The sequence below is a fragment of the Chamaea fasciata genome, unplaced genomic scaffold, assembly GCF_029207755.1.
Source record: "Chamaea fasciata isolate MVZ Bird 193981 ecotype frontalis unplaced genomic scaffold, bChaFas1.0.hap1 SCAF_14, whole genome shotgun sequence".
In the NCBI taxonomy this organism is placed as follows: domain Eukaryota; kingdom Metazoa; phylum Chordata; class Aves; order Passeriformes; family Sylviidae; genus Chamaea; species Chamaea fasciata.
The window spans coordinates 10,768,062-10,786,749 of NW_027094099.1; the positions used below are offsets into that span (position 1 = coordinate 10,768,062).

Genomic DNA, 18,688 nt, shown 5'->3' on the forward strand with positions numbered 1-18,688 from the left:
CTTGGGAAGGAATTTATTTTGTATTTATAAACAAGCAGAACATTCCTTCAGTGCAATAGTTGAATCTTTACTAGTACTTTTAATCCTCTGTACTTCTGCATGGCAGAAGGGTCAGGGTACTTTGGGGTTGTATGGGCTGCTTCACATCTATTGACAAAATGAAGAGACTAAATGTCAAAGGATATATGATCAAAACACACAGAAGTGTGTTTTCTGTACCAAATGGAAGACTGGAGTGAAACACTATGTGCGTACATGTAAAACCCACTGACACCACCAGGGCAGCACCTTTATGACTTTTTCTCCTCCCATGCTATAGGAATTTGCATGGCTGATGAGGATATCTTCACACAAAGCAATCTGAAAAGCTGATTTCAATCAGTGGCGTAATCAAAGCCTCAGTATTGCAAAATAATATGATTAAACACTCCATTATTTCAAACGCCAGAGCACTAAGCAGATCCTTGGAGGGGAGTGCTTTTGTGCACTAATCCATGCATGTAATTATCGATATGCTTTCCCATGCCCTATTCAAATGCTCTCCCCTGAGGCTTTTCTTCCACTTACACTAGGGGAGGGGAAAAAAAAAAAAAGCCAATCAGTTCAGTTTAAAGAACAAGTTGTATAACTCTTTTTGATCTACTGCCTGAAGGATCAAATAAGGAATTCTACCAGCTGGAACGTCAGAGGCAAACGATAGGGCTGTGCTTGTCCTGGTGGCGACCACCGCGTGCCAGCAGCACGGGCAGGACACAGCTGTGCCCTGTGCTGGGACACGCTGCCACCCGGGCTGCTGCCAGAGCACCTGGGGTGACAACACCCTCAGGTCTGAGCACTCCATGACACTGCAAGGAAAAGGGCACCAACAGATGCTTTAATACAAGGCTGCACGTCTCCAATGAAACTTAAGGATGTAAAAATGAAAAGCAATTAAAGGATAAACGATTTGCTGTGTAAGAGATTAGAAAGATGCAAAGCAATGCCCACACTGGGTTTTCAGGGCATGCATTGACTTGCCTGTGCTGAGAACACCACCAGGCTGGCAACAGCACTGTCATGTTTAAATGGATTTGATCCTACCAGCCTCTAGAGCAAATTATCCAGAAGACAAAAATCACCAAATGTGGTCAAGAGCACCAAAGACAGTGTATTAAAAACAGGAAAGAGAGGTTCTGGCGCAAGCACAGCCCTGTGCTCACAGCGAGGGAGTCCAGAGCTGCAGCTGGGCAAGGGCAAGGTGCTGGGCACAGAGAGGCACGGCTGAAGCCAGCCTCAGTCCCCACCCAATGCAGTTTATATTAGACAACCAGAAAAGAAGCAGATTCCCATTTTCTGGTGATTTTAACAGACTAATAGAATCAACAGGCAGAGTGCCTTGGGTGCTGCTTGCAGGCAGGCAGCAGCTCTCAGGAACGGGGGACACGGATCCTGGCATCCGTGTATTTCCTAGTAGCCAATAAGATAACGGAGTGACACATTTCTTCTGCTTCAAGTTAAAAATACAAAGGAAATTTCAAACATTTAGAAGCTAACATTATTCACTTTGATCTTCAAAAATATAACACCATCTGTAGCTGTCAGATTTACAGTACAGATCTCAGATATGTACATTATTTGTTGGTATAAAAAGCTGTCAGCAGCCCTGGTGAAAAAGTGAGGATTCTCTGGCAATTTCCTGAGTTTCAGAGAGAACTACTAACCTGAAGAACTTAACCAACATGTTATTTGTGAGCAACACAGTATCCACAAAACAAAACAACAAAAAACAATGACCACTTCCCTTGCCACAAACCCCACAAAACTAAATTCCCGCAACCTGCTAACACTGCAAAACATACATATTTGCAGGTCATACTGGGGGAAGCTTATCCCAGAACTTCCTGATCCTCAATAGCCACCTATTTGTGATTCCCAGAGACCTATTCCCTTGGCACTTCTGATTTCTGCATGTCAATGGTTCCAACATTGTAAGTTACGTACAGGTTATACAAAGTGTGAGGTATGGAAGGATTTAATTTCAAGTATCAGCGTTTTTCAAACTATGCAAGTTCCATAACTACAGCTAAAAAGCAAATATGCCCCAAAAAATCACATTTTCCTGTCAACAGAGTCTCAGAAATTAGTGTGGGCTGGCTGCAAATTTGTAGAATAAACAAAACACAGCACACATGCCTTTTATAAATTTATTATGCAAGATGCACTTGGGTAATATGCAAAACCAAATAAAACATTCAAATTATTTTCTGGATATGCATTAGCTATTCCAAATCTAGCTTTAAAGAGGTGACAGTCCTGAGGGGCCAGGCTAGGACACAGGCCAGGGGAAAGATTGGCAGGAGCGGTCAAACGGCAGAACCCTTATAATGTCAGATCATTAACAGCTTTAAAACCAAAAGGCCTTGACCTTTTAAAAAAATATATTCACTCTGCTGAAGAACTCTCTTCTTGCTTTTCTCAAGTCAAACAAAAATCCTTGGAAATACATTCTTACCTGTATGATGCTAACAATGACTTTACTCATGTTTGCAGTATTTAACTTTTTGTGCTGTGGAAATTAATACAATAGGAGAAGACATAATATTTTCTTTTCCTGTGATACACTCCGTCCTACTGGTATTTCTTGATTGAAAGACTGCACATAAATCTGGCTTTGCCTTATGAAATTAAGGTCTACTAGACATTAAAAAATCCAATTAGTGCTACAAAAATTAAGGCATACCATTTCCTCAGTCTCATTTACACTAATACAGACTTTTTTTCCTTTCTGTCAAGGGTGAAGGACACAGCTGAATGATGGGAGTTTTTCCATCTCATTTATATATTGATGTAATAAGGGCAGACAGGTAGGCCTATGCAAGTGCTGATTCTGTCAGCAGCCCAAGTTGCCAGGACTGTGAATATTGTCACTTATAGATTGATAAATGGACTACATGGACTAATTGTATTCCAGCATCTCTGGACAGATGGCAAATCTTACAGCCATATGGTGATTATTTCCACTGAGCTGAAAGTATATTAACACTTACCAAATGTTTAAAATGATGAGATGATCTAAAATAATTTTTCCGTGAAGGGAGATGAAAACAATGGGCTGGGCAGGCTGGGCTCTGTCCCAGGATTCCCTGGCTGGCTGCAGGGCCTGCGGGTATCGCGGTTATCGACGGAGCCGCATGTGTGCTGGGCCCTCAGTTGGAGCTCAGGGCTTGGTGAGCACAGCCCTGTGCCTCATTTCAGCTTTCTGCATGGCCCCTGTTTAGTGCCACTCTCTGCTGGCTGCCCTAGGAGCTGGTGGCACTGAGACGTGCACTTCCTTCTCCTGGTATTTCTCATTCCTTCTCTTCTTCTTCTTCTCTCTGGTTGAAAAGATACTGAAGCGATTGTCCTACTTTTAAAGGTAGCCATATACCCAGTCCCACCCCCTGAAAATCCAGTGGAGGACTGCCCAGACCCTGAACACAGGATCTCTGGAGTAGGACTGACTTGGCAATGCGCACCTGCAGCCCAAAAATCCAACCATAATCTGGGCTGCATCCCAAGAACAGGTCAAGGGAGGTGATTCTCCCCCTCTGACCTGCTCTCTTGAGACCCACCTGGACTACTGCATACAGGTCTGGGTCCCCAGTGTAAGAAGGACATGCAGCTGTTGGAGTAAGTCCAGAGGAGGACACACAGATGATTAGAGGGATAGAGCACCTCTCATCTGGAGACAGGCTGGGAGAGTTGAGTGTTCAGCCTTCCAGTACCTAAAGGGGATACAGGAGAGCTGGAGAAGGATTTTTTATAAGGACATGTAGTGAAAGAACAAGGGGGAGTGGCTTTAAACTGAAAGAGGGCAAGTTTAGATTAGGTAGGAAGAAATTCTTCTGTGAGGTTGGTGAGGCATTGACACAGGTTGCCAGAAATGCCGTGGATGCCCCATTACTGCAAGTGTTCAAGGCCAGGCTGGATGAGGCTTTGAGCAACCTGGGATAGTGGAAGGCGTCCCTAGCCATGACGGAGGTTAGAACTAAATGATGTTTAAAGTGCCTTCCAAACCGAACCATTCTATGACTGTACATGCACTAAATGCATTTTGCTATCCCCACCTCTGCTCCCAAAAGAGAAATCAACTGGGAGGGGACAGAACTATGCCCCAGCAATCCTGTGAAACAAATCAAACCAGCTGAACAATGACCAGAGGCTCACCCTGCTCACTGCCAGCCCCAATGTAACCACTGTGAAGTTCTGCAGCGCTGCTTCAGCACCGAGCGGGTGGCCCAGGGTGTTCACCAAATGCACGTGGAACACACCAGGCTGACACATATCCCTTTTATGAGATTTATGCAGCAGTGAATTCACCCGTCTGAACAATGGGAGAATACTCACAGGAGACCTGATCCTCTTCTGCTCTAAGTTACTGCTTATTTATACCAAACAAATGCGAGCAAAATCAGCTCAAATTCTCCACAGATGTTTATGCTAGAATAATAAACCCATAACACACAAGTGAAATGAATTTTTGCTTTGCTTTCAGAACAAAATTCTGAACATTTGTTTGTTTTATAATAGGATTGAAAATAATGTTCTGTGTTCTGCAGTAATTTGTTTTGCATGCACTTTCATGATAGGAAAGTCCTTGCTAGTGGAAACAGCCACCTCCTTGCTAGGGGTGAAAAAAGTTCAGGTATCAGTTTTCCTTATTTGCCATAAGTAAAACACAGCAAGTCAAGAGCTGGAAACTGCACTCTTCACAGTCCCTGTGATCTAAAATTAATGCCTGGTTGTTGGTATGCAGAATGGATCAAGTACTTGCTCAGCCACTGAGGACAAGGTGCCAACTGGTGAGAAATTCTTACTATGCTTTTCACACATTCACACTTTAGCACCTAAAGTATTAAGCCGACTTCATTTTAAAGGCCTCTTTTGCAGGTCTCCCTACATACAGCGTTTTTTAGGAGGCTTACCTACCCCTGAAAGGCAGCTAAAGAACACATAAGCTGTCCATTTCTCCCTAGACAACGCAGACTAGCCCTGTGTTTTTCCATGTGCCTCTCAGCCAACACTGACCCAGGTCTGGAGCTGCTGCCACCCTGGGCTCCGGCCAGGCTGTCCCCCCAGGCAGCAGCAGCAGCTCCAACGTCACGACAGGAAAAGGAGAAGTGCCAAAAAGAAGATGGAAAAAGAAAAGAAAGAGGGGAAAAGCAACTTAACTCCAAGGTGCAATGTCTGGACCACCTGTCTAACTAACAGAAATCTGCTGTTCTTTCATGGAATAACAGATAGCACTGGACTATCCCAAATCGTTCCCAGCAGTTGCATGTCTGTTTCATCTTCTGGCCAATAATTCAGAGGTCATCCTTCAAAGCAGCTGATGAGCACAAACTCTTTCCAGCACAACCTCATGTCACTTGTGCTAATTTAACAGTTATTGGGAAGGGCGTTGGAGATCACTGCAATATTACCTTGGTATTTCACAAGAGAAGCCATCTAGAGTTGCACAATATTGCTCTCCCTCCAAAGGACAAGGATGCCAATTCATAAGGCAAGTAGGAAAGACCAAGCAGGGAATGCAAAGTGGATTAGATATTTTGATTCCTTTCCAAACTCTAAGCTTAAAATATAAAAAAAAACTTTGGCAACTTCTCCCCCATAGAATTTGAAATGCTAATTTCTAACTCAATGGAGAAAAGTTCTTGCAAAGATCTGAACAATACGTATGCAGGCTTATTACTCTGCGGCTGAAAAATTCAGAACAGACCTTCCCTGTAGAGGGAATAGCAGGTAACCACAACCACAGGAGAGGTGGTTACCCCAGCCTTAGGTCCAGCTGATGAAGGAAGCTATCCCTACAGCCCTCTGCAAAACCACAGGCTTTGCAGAAAAGTCCGGGGAGGAAAAGCAGGGCAAGAGAGATTGCTGGAAGCACCAGGCTGCACACTACCACGTCCTTGAAAGCTGATGCATCTCCCATAATATGCAATTTTGAAGGTCTCAGAAAACACATGCTCAGAACCTTCTGTCTGGGGAAAGTCTTGGAGGATCACATGGAAACTTTAAAGGCATCATTTGTCCTTCAGAGTTCTCAAAAGACAAAGCGGAATTTCACATTGTGCACGAATACCCATTCCCCTGCTCCAAAGCACACAGGAAGGTGAAAGAGGCACACAGGGGAAAGAGAAGTTCCCCAGGGAAACATGGACACAGACACACTTCTGTATCTGCCTGGGAGACGAGCAGCCTCTCCATCTACCCCAAATAACTCCTAAACCAACAATTCCCTCACTGGAGCGTGGGATCTGGTCCTCGCTTCACAGCTATTGTGTTTCATTGTAACTGAGATTACAGCCTCGAGCTTTCAACTCCATTGCCTTGAATTCGGGTGGGTGTAGTGAAGTGACAGATCCCTGTTCTCAGTGAAGCCAGTTTCTGTTCTTCTTGAAAAGGACCATAAACCAAATTAGATGGGTTTGGTTTTTTTTTTTTTTATGAATGAGCATTTTTAGAAGACACTTTAAATACAAGTTTATGAGGAACACCTCTATAAACAACAGACAACAGAAAATCTTCTATCTCCTGTAATGGACTACGCAAGTGACAAACAGCTGTCAAACATAAAATAATCATAAAAAGAGAGAGTTCTCATTCACCTGTGTGCTGTAAAGTTTTAGGCTACCAAATCTCCTTTATTATTTGCTAAAAGAATAAATTTGTTCCTATTGCAGCTGGAAGAGAGGGGATTATTATGACAACTGCCGAATTTAACACAACCGGAGTGCAAAGATACTTTTATCTCCTCCTTGTACACCCAAGGGCAACAGTTGTGCCCTTGCTGTACACAGTGCCCTTGAGCACTGCCCACCTTCTGTCCTGCCCGGCAGAAACCTGCTGGCAAGTTTGGGAGGAGTATTTCAGCTTTGGGGTTTTTTTTTATCAGGGGTTTGGACCACATGAGGGTGTAAGAAGTAGGGACTTAACCTGGAAGGGCAGTGCTCAGGTACATCCTACGTACACACCACACAAGATACAGACTCAGCACAAGTAATATTAAGAAACGGGGGGGGGATGAAAAAAGGGAACTGCATTTATACTGCGTTAGTGTTTAAGAGAGTGGGTGAAGTGGCTAGACCTCCTCTTTTGTATAAAGGTGGAAGGAGAGTAAACTGACCACCTTGTGGCTCTCAAGTTGTGAAATCCCACTTCCATGTCAGGACATGCTACATAGTGGAAGGATGAACTGAACTGACAGCTCTGGGAAAAAGTTAAACTAATAGGGACTGACGACATCACCTTCAGGATTGGCATCACGTCACCCTTCATGCCAGAAACTGCTCCATCCCAAAAGGTAGGATCCTCCAAGGGCAATTGTCATCAACTCTCCGCAAGCCAAATCTGCCACTTGGAGGCCGGGACAAGTTTTAAATCTGTAATTCATACAAACTCATCTATGTGATGTGTAGGACTTGGGGTGGTTGGGGGACACAGGGACAACTACGCTGTTGCCATCTTTGCACCAGTGTCTGAACTACCCACCAGAACAGAGCTCCTGCCTCATCTTTAGACACCACCATCTGTGAAATAACTGATAAAAAGGTGTCAGACTCTCCCCACATTTCCCACGCATCCTCCAAGCAGCTCGGTGCCCCAGCACAGCCCTGAGTGCTGGCTGGGGACATTCTGCACTTCTCATCTCAGAGAACTTCTCTACCTATTTTCAAATGCTCTCATTGAGCATTTTCAATATCACAAAACATTGTATGTTCCCGCAAACAACTGCAGAGACACATTTTAGATGTGTGCCACAGATTCATGGTGGGAAGCTGCAATAAAAAAGCCTGATAAAACCAGGGAATGAAACAAAGGCAACAACAAAGTGCTGCTGTTACAGATTACAGAGCGACTCATCAACAGCAGAGAACTTGAGTCAGTCATTGCAACACAATTAATATGAGGGGAGACTGTGCACCTTGAAGTATTACCTTTCAAAAGGACAAGCTCTGAGTACTCCCCAGCTCTGGCTACCCTGTCCTTCCAGGGATGAAACAACAAGTAATTGAAAATACTAGAAGTAAAATTCTCATACCTCCACATATAAAATTAAGATTTTCCTTCATAGCCAAGCAAGATTAAAATTTTGTAATTTTTTTTTCCCCACAAGAAATACAGTGGTTCCATATCTGAGGAGAATCTACTGCACAGTGTTAAGCAAACAACAAGTATTTATTCAGTAAGCACTCACACAGCACCATTTCACAGTTCCACAAGGAAGGATCCTCAATACAAGCAGAAGCAGCTTTAGGAAAAAATATTTTGCAAGCTGGCTACATATTTTTAAATGTATTCCACAGGGGCCTTTGCTGTCTTGCTGCACTGAGGTACTAAACGTTGCCTGATAAGAATGCAGTTGCAGGATTATTATTATTATTATAATGAAAATGCTAATGGGGAACAACACTGGCAGCTCTGGAGGGCTCTCCCAGGCCTCTTGATGCATAGGCAGAAAAGTGCAACTTCTAGAGGAATTTTCTTTCTGAATTGCAGAAGGGTTTGAGTTTCTAAATCCTGTAGGAAGCAGTGAAACTTCCAGATGGAAAGGAAACAGTTTGTCCCTTCGGGAATTCTTACAATCTTGCATTTTGATAAACCACGTCAAATAAATAAAATCAGATCAGTGCACGGAGGAGGCAGGAAAGGAGGATGCAGTGCCACTGAAGGGAACAGGTTTGCACAGTAAGCAGCACTCACTGCTGCTCACACCTCCATCGCCCTCTTTTCCCTCATTCCCCTGTCTCAAATCTGCACGCTCTTGCTCCGTGATAAAGCCACTGTTGTTTTGCAGCTAAAGCTCTTGCTAGCCTTCATACATGAAGCCCACAAATCCTAGAACACCTACACAGCAGAGCCTCCTGCTCCCCTATGAGTCATTAAGCAGGCTGTCCCGCTTGCTGATGTCAGCCAGCAACATCCATTTTTTTTTAAACAAATCCAAAAACGCCTCGAGCATCAATTATTTAAAATATTATCTTCATTTTAATCCTGACCCCAGTGGCAAAATTACCATTACGAAGCAATTCCAAGTGATGCAGAGGGTCCAACAGCCTGTAATAGTTGCCACGTCAATGAGGAGTAAGCAGCCAGCTCCTCGTGTCACACATGAGCTCAGCACAGAGCACCCGAGCCGGCAGCAGCGGGCAGATTTCTCTTACAAACAGGCAGAGAGCAGCTAGGATGTGTCACCAAAAATACAATCAAAGATCAACTGCATCATCCAATCTTGTCTCGTACATTTTGCATGAGTGTGTTATTACACAAGCCCTACTCACACCATGCCTAACCTCTGCTGGGTGGTGCGTGGCTGTGGCGCAGCAGCAACCTTCCCAGATACTAATTGTCTATTCCTGCCTAATTGCTCTTGCCATTAAAAGGGCTTCTTTAAGGCTCAAGCTTAAACACTTCCTGTCTTCTTTTGTAGGCAGCGCCCTTGTCACATTCTGAGGTTTAAGAACAGGATCACCAGCTATTTACAGTGTACAGCTGAATTATCAGAGAAACATAGTCAAAATACGTTTCTCTGAGCACATGTACATCCTAAAGAGCCATGACCAAATCACAGGATAAACAAGTCACACGCTGCACTTGCAGTGCACAGAGTGCAAAAGGAGATGGAGAGCATTCAAGGTGAAAGCAGACAGAGATCTGACCATGTAGCAACCTTGAGGAATGAAGACTTTCCCACTCTGCACACACCCTATCACAAAGTCAACAGGAAAACCAACAGCTGATTCAAAATGCTTACACCTCCCTAAGTGTACGTTCATAGGTGAGGCTATTTATCTTAGGCACTGCAATAACAGAGCCAAATGAATGAATAAAATGAATACACAGCACTGCAGAAAATCTAGATGCAAAACCAGGCTGATGTCCTTGCTCTTGGGTTCTCAGCAAACTCACTGTCCTCTGCCTGGTTCAGTCATGCTGGGAATAAGTTTGAACAGTCTGTAAGACACTTGATCACATCCTGGATCAGTTAAAAAAGATTCAGTTTAAAGGAACTGAACATCAAATAATTCTTTTTAACATTTCAAATTATGCCTTTGTTATCAGGAGACCTACTCACCATTCTCTTTTCAAATAGAAAGAAGGGCTTGAGGGACATCCCAGCTTTGTGGAGAATATTTTATTTATAAGATTTTTCTCAAGTGATAATTAAATTAACAGTGGTAATTAATTAGGTTAGCAGCTGAAAGCAACTTAACTATGATGACTCTCAGCATCAAGTTCTCTTTCTGTCCACTCTTTCTACAGTGTAGTGTACATTAGCAAATGTTTGAGAAATTTGCAGCAGAACACTCAAACTGGTTGTGGTACTGAAGATTTCTCCCCTTGTAATTTGGTGAACTTATCTGTAGCAGACCTTATAAATTCAGTTACGTGCCTCTGTCTGCAGTACCAGGAAGTCCTCACATACTTGTGAGAGGCGAAGTCACTTAGACAAAACACTGTTACAGGTTTGTTCACTCACCTCAATACAACCACACCAAAACTCTAAGCGCTCACAAATCATTACGAGGACCTAGAAATTTGGTCTTTTTTTCTCTTCCACTCACCCCACCAAGCTCCCTGCCTCTCTAACCTCACATAAATGAGTTCAACACAAGCAAGGGACTACACACTGTTAAGATGGAGTTTCCCTATCATTTTGGTGAACCCAAATACTGCTCCAGAACAAAAAGTTCTCTGGACCTGACTTTTCCACTGATTTTTGTCCAGACACCTGTATTTGTACACAAACACAGAATTCTCCAAGTCAGAATAACATCCATTTATATCTACCCTGCAAAATGGAAATAGCTATGTCAGGAAACAAGGCTGTGAAGAATCAAGCACCTCCAGCCAGCTGCTTCAAAAACCATGAGATGAACAGACTCAGCACCTATCAGATCTCAGTGCCTTTCCTTGAACACCAAAACCACCACCAGCTGGATATAATCTGCCCCCCTGAGCTATGCAGGGGACCAAACTGAAACTGCTGACCTTAAAATCTCAAAAAAAGACTCCCTGAGCTCACAGTACCAACTCAGCTGTGCTCAGGCACACTGTTGTCCCAGCCCTGTTTTCAGAGACCCCAGACTGCAGTGACAGCCAGGTGCCATTCTCTGCCTGCCACTCCCAGAGTCTCCCCTTCCCTGGTAGACAGATGGCGTGGCCAAACTTTGGAGGGAGCCAGCAAGAGACTCCCATGGATTTCAGCGGGAGCTGGATGAGAGCCAAGGTGAATTTCCTCTGCAAAAACACTATTCCCTGCCATGGAGCTTCTCAGGCAAAGCTTATCACCATGGTTTCTAAAGTACTGCTGGTACCAGAAAGTGAACACCCTCCAAAATTACTGTCTTCCTATAACATGAGCTTCACCACATCTTCTGCTTCGTTTATCTCCTTCATTCTTCGCCCTCACATTAGTTTTTGCCATGTGTTGGCAAATAAAGCCATGTGTTGGCCAATGGACATTAGTACTGCTGACAGCAGAAGGGAGGAGAGCAAGGCAGACTTTCCTGATCTCTTAAATGTCAGTGCATAATAAAAACATCACATATGGCTGCCCCCAGTAATACAGCCCCGTGCACCTTTCCATGAATATATCACAGAGGGAACACAGTTTTGTTCAAGAGACCAATCTCCTTAAGATGAGGTTACTTCATTGCCTGATCCAGGCTTGGAAACTTGCCTTTTCCAAACTTCCTGGTGCTTGGCTCAAAGCTCACCTGGAGAGGTATGGACAGATCCCAGCTGGAGGGGACTAAATTACCCCATTAGCCCCTGAGGAAGCAGCAAAAAAGACACCTCATGTCAACCAAAAGAAAGGTGTGCTGTGTGCTAGTTCACCATTAACCTGTATAGCACACACGTCTACATGGTTGTGCAGCTTTCTGCAATAATTTCTAACACTCAGAGACCAAATTGTCATTTTGATATGATTTATAAAACAGAATTAAAATACAATTTTTATTCCAGAGGTTATTTAAATCAGTTGAGTTTAAATCCAACAGATAATATAAATAACAGCTTCAGCAGTGAAGAGATTTACAGGTCTAATCCAAACTGGATACTTGTCACACACCTCGTAACAGAAATTATTTGTAATGGATAGATAAGGAAACACAAAGACACTAAAGAAATGAAAATAATAAAATAATTTAGGCACAGATGAAACAGCTATCCAACACCTCCTTAAATCAGCTAATACCAAAACCTCAAGCATCCTCATAACTGTAAATTTAACTTGGACTACTTAAACTGAGGTCACACAGAGTCAGACCACAGCTATTAGATGAGTAGGTACAGCCCACTAAAATCAGAGACACTTCCTTGATTGTGTCAGCCCTTGGCTTGCAACAGCAAGAGACAAAGCAGGAGGTATTTTCAGACACAGATTTCTACAGCTGGAAATGTGTTACATTGTGCTTTTCAAATAGCTGAAGTTAAAGCTCTGAGAGGATTGAGGTAACAGCAGCTATCAGATATGCTGGGTAGAAGAAAGAAGTGATTTGGGAAAAGATTCACTCCCTTTAGAGTAGACATTTGTCCAGCGAGATTCTTAACAGTGGCTTGACCACAATACAGTGGTTTTCAGTCAGCAGCAACTTTCACGTTGACTTTTATGGACACTGGAGCAAATTTTTTTCCCCCACGTTGTTTTCATATCCCCTGTATTACATGTTTTTATAAAACATGTAAAATGCTTTGGTAAAACTACCTTGCTGCCTAGTAAGTTGAACTAAACCAACAGTCTAAATAGCTCAGCTCACAGCTAATAAGCAATTTAAATAGCTTTGCTTTGCTAAGCTCAAGTAGCTGTATCAGGTTTCATAGCACCATCAGTCACTGCCAAATCCATAGGCAGCACTTAAATGAATCATTAGCAATGGTCACCCCCAGGAAAAAGAAAAAAGGAAAGTAAAAGAAGAAATATTTTAAGAGCTAAGAATCAAGTCATTGTCACAATTTCTATGAGCACATGCCCCATATGTGACACCAAAATGTGCCCAGGAAGCAAATCCCACTCGAATGCCTGGGCCAAAATACATTCATCCAAGTAAGAACGACTGAGCTCTATGTTCTGACCACAACCTGCTTCACAAAGACACCTGAGTACAGAAGTGCCCATTTCATAAAAGGAAAAGCTCGAGCATGCAGAGGTGAAGGATTTGTAGTGCAGATGGAACCGGAAGAAAACTGGGAGGTTGCTCCTGTGTGATGTGTGCTAAGCCACAGCTGCAGTAATGCTATCGTAAACGTACTTCCAGGTTCTCTGGATCAAAAAGGTGAATGGCAAGATAATGACGTGAGACACTGGAAGAATGCATATTCACCAAACACCTTGTCTGAACTCTGTACAGAGTGCAAGAGAAGGTACAACCCACGCTGAAACCCGGGGAATGAATGACACTGGGAGCTTCATCTCATGTGCACCAACGTAAGACTGAAATGACTGAGAAACACATTAAATCAGGGTATTGAACTAGACTAGTGAACGTGCCTGCTCCCTGTACGAGCCTGCATGATCTGACACTGCATGTGGCAGCATAGACAGGAGCACAACCAGAGCTCTCAAAAGCCTTCGCAGCTTGAACAGCTCCGGAGGCAGAGCAGGACCACGCCGAGCCCAGAACTACAACTGACTGACAGAAAGGGGGGGGACCACAGTGACCTTCCACTCAATTCTCTCCAAGCCACAGTTAAACTGACCTACCAGTATGGGAACGGTTAAAAATGACAGCAGCTAAAACATTTGCCTTTAGAGACACCTAGGTAGAGTGACAGAGGCACGTTTCCCGTGGATTGGATGTTTCTGATCATCCTGGACTCTGCGGGGCAGTGCTGCTCCAGACAGGTTTTGATACTTCTTTCTCCAACCCCAAGGACAGTTTCTCTTTTATTTTCCAGTGAAACTTTGCAAAATTAAGAAGCAGGTGAGCTCCTGTATTCCTGAGGAGAAGCATGGGGAGATACTCCCTCAGATCCTATTTCTCCCTCTGCCCCTGCACTTCTATTCAATACTCCTGGGTATCAAATTCAGACACGTGCATGTAATTTCAATTCATTATTTATCCATATACTCTCAAATTATATCACTTCGACAACAATCAACAAATCTATAGTGGGAATTTGGACAACTGAAAGCAGCAGAAGAAGCTCAGAAACTGGACAACGATTCCTTGCCACAGGGGGGTGAGGGGAGGCAAGGAAAAGATGCAAGAGAACATAATAGGATAAAAATAAAGTAAATTAAATGTGTGGGTTTGGAATCCCCCAAGACATTCTGGTCGAGAGGATCTCAAACCTATATATAGTTCAAGCCAAAGGCACAACCTTAACCTCTGTTCCCTGATATTTCACAGATTGCCCTAATGCCAGCATTTGGCTTTTGTCCCCTCATGTAAGCTAGAGGATGGCAAAAATGCAGGACTAATTTTTGGAAAAACCAAGCTGAATTCTCCAAGAGGTCATCACATGAGGTCAGCGACTTCTGGCATATTAAAAAAAATTAAAAAGAGAAAAATATTTCCACAAATTAGGGACCAGCTGGCACAATTCAGGCAAGTTTACCGTGTGCCTCCAGCAGCCAGAGCTCTCGCTGAACCAGCGCGTGAAACATCTGACAATGAACTCGCTGCACATCCCGCAGCCGACCGGCCAGGGACCGGACCCCGGGCCCGCACCAGCCCCCGCTCCGCCACATCCCGAGCTCCTCCCCGCTCATTCCAGCGGGGATTTTGCCGCCGGGGCTCTTCCTCCGCGGCGTGCCCGCTCCGCCGGCGGCTCGGGCGGGAGCCGGCTCCCGAGCGGGCGTCAGTGATTAATTACGTGATCAAACGCCGGTTCTGGGGAGCGCTCGCCGCGCTCTCCCCGCTCCGCACCTGCGGCGGGGCCGGGGCGGGACGCGGTGCCCACGCGGGGCCGGGGCCCGGCGGACTCACCCCATGTCTCGGCACCTTTCGGCGGCGGCGGCACCCCCGGGCGGCTCCCCGCGCTCGGCGGCCAGCGGCGGCCGCGTCCCCACTTCGCACATGCGGCCGCCCCGGCCCCGGCTGGCTGCGGCTGCACGGCGGCTGCACGGCGGCGAGAGCCGTCCTGCTCCTCCTCCCGCCGCCTCCCTCCCCCCTTACATAACCTCCCTCCCGGGCGGCGGCGGCACCGAGCGGCTCCCGCGGCACCCGCCGCCCTGCCAGGCGGCAGCGGGGGCGGCGGCGGGGCGGGGCGGTGGGCGCGCCCCGGGGCCCCTCCGCTCCCCGCCCCGGGCCCGGGCCGCCGCCGGTGGGCGGGCTGTGCCCCGGTGGGCGGCGAGGAGCCGCGCCGGGAGCCTGCGGGATCTCGCCCTCACGGTGCCCTCGCCAGGGGGGCGGCGACCCGCCGAACGGGGACGAGACGGCAAGAAAACTTCGGGCGAAGTTGTGGGGTGTCCCCAGGCGGCCCCGCCCGCGGCCGGGGATCCTCAACGGCGAGAGGGGCGAGCCCGCCCCGGGGAGCGCCTGTCCGGGAGCGGCTGTCCCGCACCGGGAGCGCCCCGCCGGCAGCCCCGGCTCCGCGGCGCGGGCACGGCGCGCTCCGAGCGCGGATCCCGGGGATGCGCTTCCGACTGGAGGCGATGCCACGCCGAGGGATGCCCGGTGAAACACTGTTACGTCCTCCCCGCGTTTTTCACGCTCCGAATCCGCGTTCCCGCGGGCCGTGAGTGCGGAGCCGGGAGCCACGGGGCCGTGCCAGCCCCGTTTGGCCACTGGCCTTGGCAGACCCAGCCCCGCAGCCCAGGTCAGGGGCCGCACCCAGCCGGCACCCGCCTGCTCTGCCCAGAAATGTGACTGCCGTCGGGAGGAGTCAATGTCCTTTGGCCCTTCTCAGCCTCGCTGCAAGTTTGTGCCACATAGGGTTCCCTAAATTATGTAGGTTTAGTGAAAATAAAAAGAGAGACAATTCCTAACCAGGGAAGGAAAAATTGGACTAGTGTGGAAGAGCCGCCTAATGGCTACCCAGCCACGAGGGTGACACTGGCATCTGACCGGCAATCACAGGACACAAATCCATAGCACAGCCGTGGAGCTGCTCGTTCGGGTGTTCATAGGACTGCGTACACAAGACACACTTACTCCTTCGTGGAGAAAAAACGCCCAATTCACACATAAGACAGGCTTTTAAATTCACCCACACAAAGTTATAATTAATGCTCTGCCATCAAGAGTGAATATTTTCATGCCTTTTTAAAAAATCTCACACTGATTTATCCTTTCTTTCCAAGGAATTTTAGAAGTTGTGGGAAAGGCTTTATGTCTGCTTGCTTTAACTTCACATGTAATAACTGGGGGTGTCCCTAGTGTGGTATACCTTGGGACCTCATGGGAATCCTGAAAGGAAAACTTAGCCCGAAACCAAACACCTTCTAGCTATGGACAGTGGAACCCCTTTTCTGACAGACAACTATTTCCTGATATCCGGATCACCAAAATGGAATTTCAATCCCATACACACTCCAAGTCCATGTCACTGGGGGGGAAAAGGGGCAGGGTGAATTACACAGACAACTTCACAAGGCTGCGGGATGTACCTCTCCAATGTACCTGCTCTCTTTACCATGGTCAGAGGATTGCTGTGGGCATTGAAGGAGACTTAACTCCTTACCTAACCACTGATATCAAAAGTTCCTATGTCCGTTCTGCCAGCTGAAGGTGAGGTTCCATTTCCTCTGAGATAGCCATGGCCAAAGTGACAAACCTTTCATGTTCATGATGACCTGCATCCTCGAATATTGCTTTGATATGGCCATTCCTCTCTTCTAGGGGAAACAGTGAGGGGTAACGTCCTCTGCAGGTTAAAACAGCAGCTTAGAAATCATATGGAAAAACTCTCACCATGAATCTGAGCATTTTATGACACTGTTTTTACACCATTTACCTCATTTTGTTAAATTACATACTCCATTCATCAGAGAGAAATTGTCTTGGTCCTCTCTGATTAATTAGCTCATTTTGGTGAGTATCCAAAAGCTGTGTTTTATGAACCAGTGCTGCATGAGACTTACAAGTATCTAATGGAATTGGATCAAAACGGGGTAATGCACTCACTATGTGTGTCATGATAAGATGAGAATTGGATATTGGAACTGCAGTTGCCTTAGCATTTCCTAATTTTTTAATATTTTCCAATCTTGCATTCAAGACTGTGCTTTCATCCCCATTTATAAAAATAAAGCTTAAGTCTATGGAAGCATAATTGCCTGTGAAATTCACGATACAAAATTTTGTATATTGCTTTTGTTCATAAGGTCTTCCCACTTCATTCATGCTCTTTGCAGAACTGTCTTCTAGGAGAGAGAGGGTTTTAGTCCCATTTCTCCAGTACCCTGAGACGTTTTCCCTGGCAGATAGCAAGTTAACCCAGTTTTCTGCCCATATTTGGGTTTTTGTAAGTGCAGTCCCTTCATCTGAAATTCCCACTATTCTTCCAGATGGATGACATACTTCTCCTCCTAAAATGTGGCACACAGTTGTGGTCCTCCTTTCCCTGTCAAAAAGAGGATGAAGCCCCGTCCTCACTCCAAGTCAATGGCAAAAGTCCCATGGATTTGAGTAAGGCCCAGATCTCATGCAAACTATTTAATAATGTCAATATTGAATTAAGCAATTTTTCTACAGACAGTTCCATCTTGAACCTCTCCACCATCACTGTGTCCTAGTTTGTGTGTAGTTCTCATTGACTTACAGTATTTTTGTGTAATTTGGTATTCCAGTTGTTTAAGGTATTTTCAGTTCTCTGTAAATGAGAGCTATAAATATGCTATCACAATTAATCAGTTCTTGAGCTTCATATGTGACATGATCTTTCATTTCCGAGCTGGCTGAGGCACAGGATGTGTAAGGGAGGGTAATTCAGTGCTCGTGTAGTATTCATAAGTGTGCCCAAATTGCTGTGGCATTCTTAGGAACACTCAAAATACTGAAGGCACAGGATCCCTTGGTAGGATTCAAGCTAAGGAATAAAAATATCCACATTCTGCAAATAGGTCTAACTTCTTTAGATGAGAAATTTCTCCTATTCTCACAGGCCTCCTAAAGATACAGTTTTTTGATTCCTAGATACAGGGTGGATATCCTTTTCAGAAAGCTGATCTAACAATCACGACTATGTACCCAGCATTCTGAAAAGCAAAGAGCTCACTGGGCTCTTCCTCTCTCTCAATGTTTCTGTTCTCTCCTTTTGTTTGGTTTTCCACTATTGTTGTCTTCTGCCACTCTATTTTATTTTAGATATAATTTTATTGCAGAAAACCTGCCGTTCCATCTTTTTAAACTATTATACTTCAAGGTAGTTTTCTCTCTATTTCCCATGGCAGATAGTATTAAATAAAATATTCAGTACTGCGATTTTCTCTTTTTTCCAAGTAGACTGATGAAATCTGCATTTTTTTCCTCCAACAGAACTGTGCCTTTCCCCTTATTCTTCTCCCTTTGACAAATAACCAACCATTTTCTAGCTTTAAATGTTATCCAGGAGTTTAACCAAAATAAGCTTGGGGGAATTCTTGATTTTTACATTTGAAACAGAGAATTAGTTTTTTAAATCTCCTGACAAATGGAGAACTAATGTAATTATAATATCAGTGGATGTAAAATGTTAAAGGTGAGCAACTGAGAAAATAAAGGATTTAAAATAATTTTGT

The 18,688-nt window shown here is 45.1% G+C and overlaps 1 protein-coding gene across 3 annotated transcripts in view; it reads right to left on the reverse strand.

Annotated features, from left to right (window-relative positions):
* The window catches only part of HOMER2 (homer scaffold protein 2), a 60,310-nt gene extending 45,097 nt beyond the window's left edge, over window positions 1–15,213 (reverse strand). For all 3 annotated transcript variants that reach the window (XM_066196175.1, XM_066196174.1, XM_066196173.1), the window contains exon 1: window positions 14,955–15,213. In XM_066196175.1, the coding sequence (XP_066052272.1) occupies window positions 14,955–15,046 (92 nt within the window). In that variant the 5' untranslated portion in view covers window positions 15,047–15,213. The remainder of the gene's footprint in view (window positions 1–14,954) is intronic.
* Between the last annotated feature and the right edge of the window lie 3,475 nt (window positions 15,214–18,688).